This window comes from Eutrigla gurnardus, assembly GCF_963514095.1.
Source record: "Eutrigla gurnardus genome assembly, chromosome: 9".
In the NCBI taxonomy this organism is placed as follows: Eukaryota; Metazoa; Chordata; class Actinopteri; order Perciformes; family Triglidae; genus Eutrigla; species Eutrigla gurnardus.
Window position 1 is genome coordinate 23,112,730 of NC_139923.1, and position 7,557 is coordinate 23,120,286.

At 47.1% G+C, this 7,557-nt stretch overlaps 1 protein-coding gene across 1 annotated transcript; it reads right to left on the reverse strand.

Moving 5' to 3' along the window:
* Positions 1-3,942: 3,942 nt before the first annotated feature.
* Positions 3,943-6,866, reverse strand: ascl1b (achaete-scute family bHLH transcription factor 1b). Its single transcript, XM_084016879.1, has one exon. The coding sequence runs from the start codon at positions 5,336-5,338 to the stop codon at positions 4,703-4,705; it is 636 nt and encodes a 211-aa protein (XP_083873005.1). The 5' UTR covers positions 5,339-6,866; the 3' UTR covers positions 3,943-4,702.
* Between the last annotated feature and the right edge of the window lie 691 nt (positions 6,867-7,557).

Consider the following 7,557-nt stretch of genomic DNA (forward strand, 5'->3'; position numbering starts at 1 on the left):
CTGCAGAATAGGCAATAGAGAGTGAAGTTAGCAATCTCAGGGCCACTCGCACTCTGGACCCACATCAAAGTGACAGAGACGTCCAATCAGATTTGTCTTACAGGCATTACATGATGAATATGGTGCGGCCGCGGCACAAAAGCGCCTTTGTGTCTCCTCCGAGCGGAGACTATTCACAGCCCGCCACAGCCAGCCAGAGTGGAAGTAAATGGCCAAAAGGGCCCGGGCCAAAAAAAAAGCACCCAAACTTGTGCAGCACAATGGCCCATGCAAATCACAGCCCCCGCCACCTCCACCCTAGCACACATCCCCACCTCTATCCATCCCCTCCACCCTTCAGGCCCGAGCACGGTTCCTCCTCTGCTGGGTCGTCTGAAGTTTAGGGGCCTTTTCACTACTCGTACAGAGGTGTCAGTTAAGAGTGCTGAGCTGAACGCATTTAAAAGGTTCGTTTGAAAGGAGAACGATAGAAGAAAAACACAAAGTCATACGATTGACTTTTTTTGTCAGACAGTAAAGGGCAAAGCTCCTGTTTGGTAAGACTTTTGCTACGGGGAAGACTATTTCCAGCACACTGGAGAGGCCCTATATGTGTTTGCATGGAGAAATGATGAAATTAAATGTGATAGAAAATACTGATATTGATCCATTCTTTCAACACAGCGATTACAACTCAGTGCATTTTTAGCAGATATAAAAAACACTAAGGTACATTCCGCGGAATTGATCTGAATTTGAACCCCAGAAACTAAACTCTCATGAATGTTGGGTATCAGGATACTACTTGTTCTATGAAGAAGAGGTTTAGGCAGCATCCGCAGCACCTGAAACTCTCTAAATGTAGAAAAGAGGAAAGAAACTTGAAGCTCTCGATCTAAAAGGCCTTCATTATCACGTCTCAGAACCAATGTGACCTGCAGTGACTGTCCATAGCTTCTATCAGGGCAAACGAGGAGCAGCAGCAGCGATTAGTGCAAAATACTAGTGCGTCCTAGTGGCTAGACTACCGGGACCTCACTCAATCAATAGCCAAGAGGTCAACAGATTTGTCTCTGAACCAGCTGCACGGCCCTGTGTGTGTGTATGTGTATGTGTGTGTGTGTGTGTGTGTGTGTGTGTGTGTGTCAGCGTGTTTTCCGTCTACGTTAAATATCAACGTGTCTGTGCCTCTGCTTAAACATTAACACCTCTGTAAGCATCGCTCAAGGTCGTGCACCATCCCTCCCTTCATCTATATCACCGCTCTGTCTGTGGTCGCCCCTCCTCCTGCTGAACCGTATATACAGATGTGGTTCAGTATACAGCAGCAGCAACAGGTTTGTGTGTTGTTCTGTGAAGAAATGCAACGGCCTCTCACAGAAATTGTACTCAAGTTCACCGCTGTGGGAAATGTAAATGAAGAATTAAAAGTAAAAAACGTTATTGATTTGTAATAATTGTGTTTTAGTGTGATTTCTGATGCGTCTGTTTCTCTGCAGGCAGACGTGGCTCTGAGCTGTGATTGGATGAGCCTCACACTCACACCTATGGGTCAGACATCAGCAAGTTCCCTGCAGCCATTATGTGACGAAGACATTTTCATCGACTTTCATTCCAAAACAGCAAAATACTTTTTTTCAACTTCAAATGTGCGTGACCATAATGAGATTAATTTCAGAACTTGTGATCAAGAGCTCAGGTCTTGTGACTTGAAACGAGTCAAATTCATTTCCGACAGGGTGAAAAGTGAAAAACTGCCATGAAGACTCGAATCCACTTCAGCTCCCGTCCCCACACACATTGATGCAAAGCACCACAGCTGTATATCTGATACCCAGATGTGCAAAATAAGCTACACCTGAAGAATTCATGTTAAACCAGGTCACTACATATTTTAACTCAGTTACTACAAAACATTATACTGAAGGACAAACAAAACACTCAGAATTGCATCTGGACCATTTATGTTGACATTTAAATGACTTTGTTTTGCCAAATGTTAAAACATTTCTAAATGAATGACACAGAGATACTGAGAGAAAACAGCTGTGTCATGTCAGTTGGACTGTTATCATGTAAATATTGTCCACCTCTAAATGATCCATGTTGTGGGACATACACGGAGAGACGTTTTGTTTTATTGCCAACGGCATCAAAACACAAAAGCAACGACGTTTTTTGCGCCAAAACGAGTTCAGCAGTGCGCAATTCATGCACACGAGGGCAGAATGGATGGCGTCGTGTAAAACTGCCACTCTGAATGCATGTACAGCAACAGATGACATCTCACCACCGCACTCCTGCCCACTTTAGCCCCATGTTATCATGTATGTGCGCATGTTTCGTCGTTTATGCGCACTTTGCGAATGAAAATGCTTAAATGATTGATTACTTACAAAAAACAAAAAAACAAAACACAGATCATCATAATGACAAGACGACATGAATCAATCTATATCCCCCCCGCTCCTCCCTTTAATGGCTGAGGAGAAAATTGCATATCCATCTTTTATTTCCACACATCAGAAACATCCTTGCAGCCGGGTCATAATGGAGCAGCGGGGTGTTTCGCGGCCAACATTGATTTGTCTTTCGGAGTCCCGGTGTCGTAGGAGGTTATAAAGCGGAGCGTAATTAATGTCATTTATCACTTGTTGGATTTTGTCACCGCCTACGCCGACGGGGCTTACACACGCGAGCCATTAACCAATGGGAGAGCTGCAGCCTTTGTCACCGAGCACAGGCACGTGGCTTACACCTGCAAGCTGCGGCGTGTGTGTGTGTGTGTGTGTGTGTGTGTGTGTGTGTGTGTGTGTGTGTGTGTGTGTGTGTGTGTGTGTGTGTGTGTGTGTGTTTGTAAGTGAGAGAGAGAGAGAGAGAGAGAGAGAGAGAGAGAGACTTTTAGCTGCAAGAAAGTAAAATTTAGTAAAATTTCAGAAGTCTAAAGGGGAAACGGTTTGTTCTGACTTCCCTCTATCGCTCATATTGTTTTCGTTTTGGGATTAATGTTGGCTGCTTTACGATGTATTTGGGTTTTTGAACCGATTCTAAAATACTATACTAAGATGCTTCAATCAGCCCTCTCTTGTTCCCAATTTCCCCACTCCCACAGAGAGCACCAGGTGAAATTAAACTCGTTATTTCGTGTTCTGCCTCGCCGAATTTGGCATCAGTGTTTAATTACAATAGGGGATCTTCCATAATTGGCATAATGAGGCGCAAAGGCGCGCACAATGGTGCGCACAATGCCGTGTTGTGCTAGCCATTTCGCAGGAGATGGGCTTTTTGGCGTGGCTGTGTGCCCCGTGAAAGACACAGTCGGGGATACAACTAGTCTACAACCCCGGGTTTTATTTAGATTGATCTCAATCGGGCAATAAGAATTTTGACCCCTCTCATTGTCTTGCTGACTTTCCCCGGGCCGTATTTCAAAGTGTCTATACCCTTTGAGAGGAGTGAATTGCACCCCCCTCCTTCCCTCCCTCTCCCCCCTCCGCCGCAGGCCCTCCGGGCTATTGGGTAAAAGCAGCGTACGCGCAAGAAACAATGCAATGCATGAAACGCAATATTAATCTCCCCGTCCTGAATGCAGACAAAGCGCCGTGGAAGGTGCGCGTCTATAATGGTTATTGAGTGCTCACCCAGCTGCGCAATTTTCCCCCGTGTGCCCAAGCAAGTCGGGAAAAGGTCACGCGGGGCCTTTGAATAGAAGAGAAGCTCCCTGGTTTGCTCAATTACCGCCACACACCCCTCTGTGTGTGTGTGTGTGTGTGTGTGTGTGTGTGTGTGTGTGTGTGTGTGTGTGTGTGTGTGTGTGTGTGTGTGTGTGTGTGTGTGTGTCTGAGCATTAGGCTACATGTGTGCGACATCAGCTGAAGAACCAAACCACAACAAAGGCATATAATATAAATAGATTCATATTTATTTATAAAACTTGTTTTACACAAAATATATCTGTTAAAATCGAATATTTACATTTTCGGGCAAATGGAGAACAAGTGCATACATGGATAAAGGTCTCCTTACCACCTATTATTAAAACAACAACAACAACAACAACAACAAAACAATCTGTCTCAGGTAGTAGCCGCCTTGATATTGCTGTCCAGTCACACAACACATCCATGCCATCTCACTGACAGCTGGCTCTCAAAGTGGCAGTGGCTGTTGTTCGACAACATCGTTTGCTTTGAGTCATGTACAAAAATATGTCTTCATGTTACAAAAAAAAACAACTCGTATGATACAATTGTGTTATGAAAGAGGAGGAACCAATGTACATGGCGACACATGTCTTTTGACGTGGCAGCTGAGCAAGGCAGTCCTGCTCTGGTGATCCGTCCAACAAGTCCTCCGGAGCTGCAGCGCGGAACATGCTGAGTCACGTATTAATTGCACTTATTCAGACATCAACAGTTCTTTACTTCCACGCGTCAACGTGACGCGGAGTCCAACTTCCTTCTTCTCGTTGGGGACTTCAGGGCGTCCTGCTCTAGAGGCTCCCTCTCCTCTCTCCCCCTTGTCTCCCCCCTCACTCTCTCTCACTATTGCTTTGCTCCTGCGGGAGCAGCCCGGGCGACGGAGGGAGGCAACATATCACTTCCAAGCACACGCAGGGGCGAGACCGAACTGATGCCCTCACTAAAGTCTTTGTCAGCGCTTCTGAAAGAAGTCAGCCGCTTTTACGCGCATGCGCTGCTGCGCGGTTCGGGTGCCGTCAGTCTCAGTACCTGTCAAACCAGGTGGTAAAGTCCAACAGCTCCTGTTCCTCCGAGCTCAGAGGCTCGTAGCCGCCCTCGTCCGACGAGTAGGTGGAGTGAGGCGACTCCGGGTCGGCGGAGTAGCTGTTGGAGAGCGTCGGGGACGGCAACCCGCACTGGAACGCGGCCGACACCGCGTCGTGTTCGTCCAGGAGCTGCTGCAGAGCCCTGATGTACTCCACCGCCGACCTCAGGGTCTCCACTTTGCTCATCTTCTTGTTGGCGGCGCCGTTGGGCACGTGCTGACGCAGCGTCTGGAAACCCATGTTGACTTGTTTGACCCGGTTCCTCTCCCTCTCGTTCCGCCGCGCCACGGCGACCGGCTGCTGCTGCGGGATGGAGTAGCCGAGGCCGTTGAAGCTCAGGCGCCGCTTGCAGCGCAGGAGCTCCGGCGAGCTGGAGCGCTGTCTCTTCAGCACCTTGGTTTTACTTTGGAAGCCTCCAGCAGCGGCGGTGACGGCGGCGGTGGTGGTGATGTTGGGGTGCACCGCGGCGGGAGCGCAGTCCTGAGCCGGGGCGTGCAGGCTGATGCTGGCGTGTCTCTCCGTCAGTCCAAAGGTGAATGCCGTCTGCGTGGTGGTGATGGTTCTCGTTTCCATCGCGCTGACAGGTCTGCTGTAGTGATGGATGCAGAGGGGCGAGCGCAGCCTCCAACAGCGGGGACAGGAAGAGCGGAGAGGCTTGGCAGTGTACAGCTCTCGTGTCCTTCGCGTGGGGGACCGTGTGGCTAACTCTAGTCCAAGTCTCTCTTGACTGCTTACTCCACGAGCCGATCTGACCCAAACTTTGGCAGCACTCCTCTTTTTCAACACGCGCCCCCAACACACACCCCACCCACCCCCATTTTTTTTTTTTTTGGGAGACGCACGCTTCGTCGCGAGGCCCCGCCCCGCTGTGTGATTCTTCTGAACGCCGACTCCCCCGGGCCAGGCGCGTGGCTCCGGGAGCTCAATAAACAATCCCGAGCTTTCACTGCGCCGGGAGCACGCGCTGGGCTCATTTACATTCCAATGTCTCTAACTTGAAGGCCCATTGGTCGATTCAAACGGCCTGCAACCGTGCGAAAAGAAAGAAAGGCGAAAGAAGGAAAAAAAAGACAGAGAAAGAAGGAAAAAAAGAAGAGAGAATATAAAAAAAAAAAAGTGAATGGTTTGCTTCTTTGAAATGCCTTTTGAATTTGACAATGTACCCCTGGCAAGTCTTCAAATTATCAGTCCCCCCCCCCCCCCCACCCCTCGGCCATCTTTCTCCTCCAGCTCTTTACAATCACAAATACCAAGGACGCTCTCCCCTGTATCCAGGCTACAGCTTTACAGGGCTAAATAAATTGCAAGCGTGTCTCCGAGCACAATTATTGGCAATTAGAAAGCTCGTAGGGACGCGATAAATGTAAGAGCAAACACCACGTTTATGACATGTAGGCCGAGAGAGCGCATTGCACCTCTCAACTCAACTTTGTTGACACTTGCTTGACAGGTGGAAAGCCTCGTTAAACCCAGAACAGCTCTTGAACTCCCATCTGAATGCAAACTCCAGTGTATGTTATACTATATATTATACCAGAGAGTCTGGTAAACAGGTCCGCGAATGCAGCAGTTTCAGCACCTCACGTGACTGGACAGTTAAACACAGCAGCCTCGTCATCCTCTAGTTTTGCTTTTCAATCGCAATGAGTCGAAATACAGGTTTGAATCAAATTGCAATCAGCATCGTCAAAACAAGTTTGAAATACGCTTCGCAAGTGGGAAAAGTCTCCTTCCCAGCAAATTATGGGGGAAAGCCCGTGCGGTTCAGGCCGTCAGCGACATAATAACAATGGGTCACTTGCGCCCTCTGCTGGCAAACAATGAGAATTACCTCCTGGAGTCTGCTCCAAGAGAGGGATTACCCTGCTGGTTAAACGTGCTCTGAACTACACAACCACATGTCAATTCAGAATTTGAACAATCAGACATTCAGATTTCGTTTTCCATCTTGCCTTCTTTTCGAGGCGTTTGAATCAAATTTAGCAAACTTAAATACTTCAATATCAAACAATCATCCCAATGATCATATGTTCACCAACAGAGATGCTTAAATCACCATAGTGGAGTACAACATAAAATAGCACTCACTTATTCTTTCTTAATATTTGAATACATCTAATATATCTTTAGGGATGTTCCAGATAACAGACCATTTTTCCTCAAAATTGAATTAAAGGTTAAATTAAACTTAAACATTACAACAAGATTTTGAGCATGTTGCTCCTGCAAATAATATCTCATTCATTCATCATTCATTATCATCTCCCAACTCAATCAGAGTTGGGAGTCAAATATGTTATTTCCAGCCAGAAAATATATGTGTATGTGTGTTCTGTAGGTAATATGAATTGCATTGGCCTGTGGTGCTTTGTATGTATTAGTAATCCTCACTTACAAACTCTTAAGAGTTCCCCTAAGGCTGCTGTTGGCCCTCTGCCTTGCCACCAGCAGAGGGCGCTAAGTGAGAATAAAAGTGGCAACCCTCGGTTCTTTCAGCACAGGTTATTTATTTAAAGAGCCTCTGTATAATTAAGTGGCATCTGATACTAGATCTGAACCTGAACCATCCATGACGATCATTTTCCGTCGTGTATTTGTTGCAACCTGCAGGGAAAGATTCATCTGCTGATTAAGGATATCACATATTGTGAAATTCATTCCAAACATTTTGGAGGGAGTCTCCTGAGTAGGAATAATGTATTAAAGGTCATGTGACCTTTGTAATGTTTGCAGTAGATAACAGTGACGTCGCGTGGCCGTGTGTCGTCGTGCTCGGTCACGTACGTGGACGC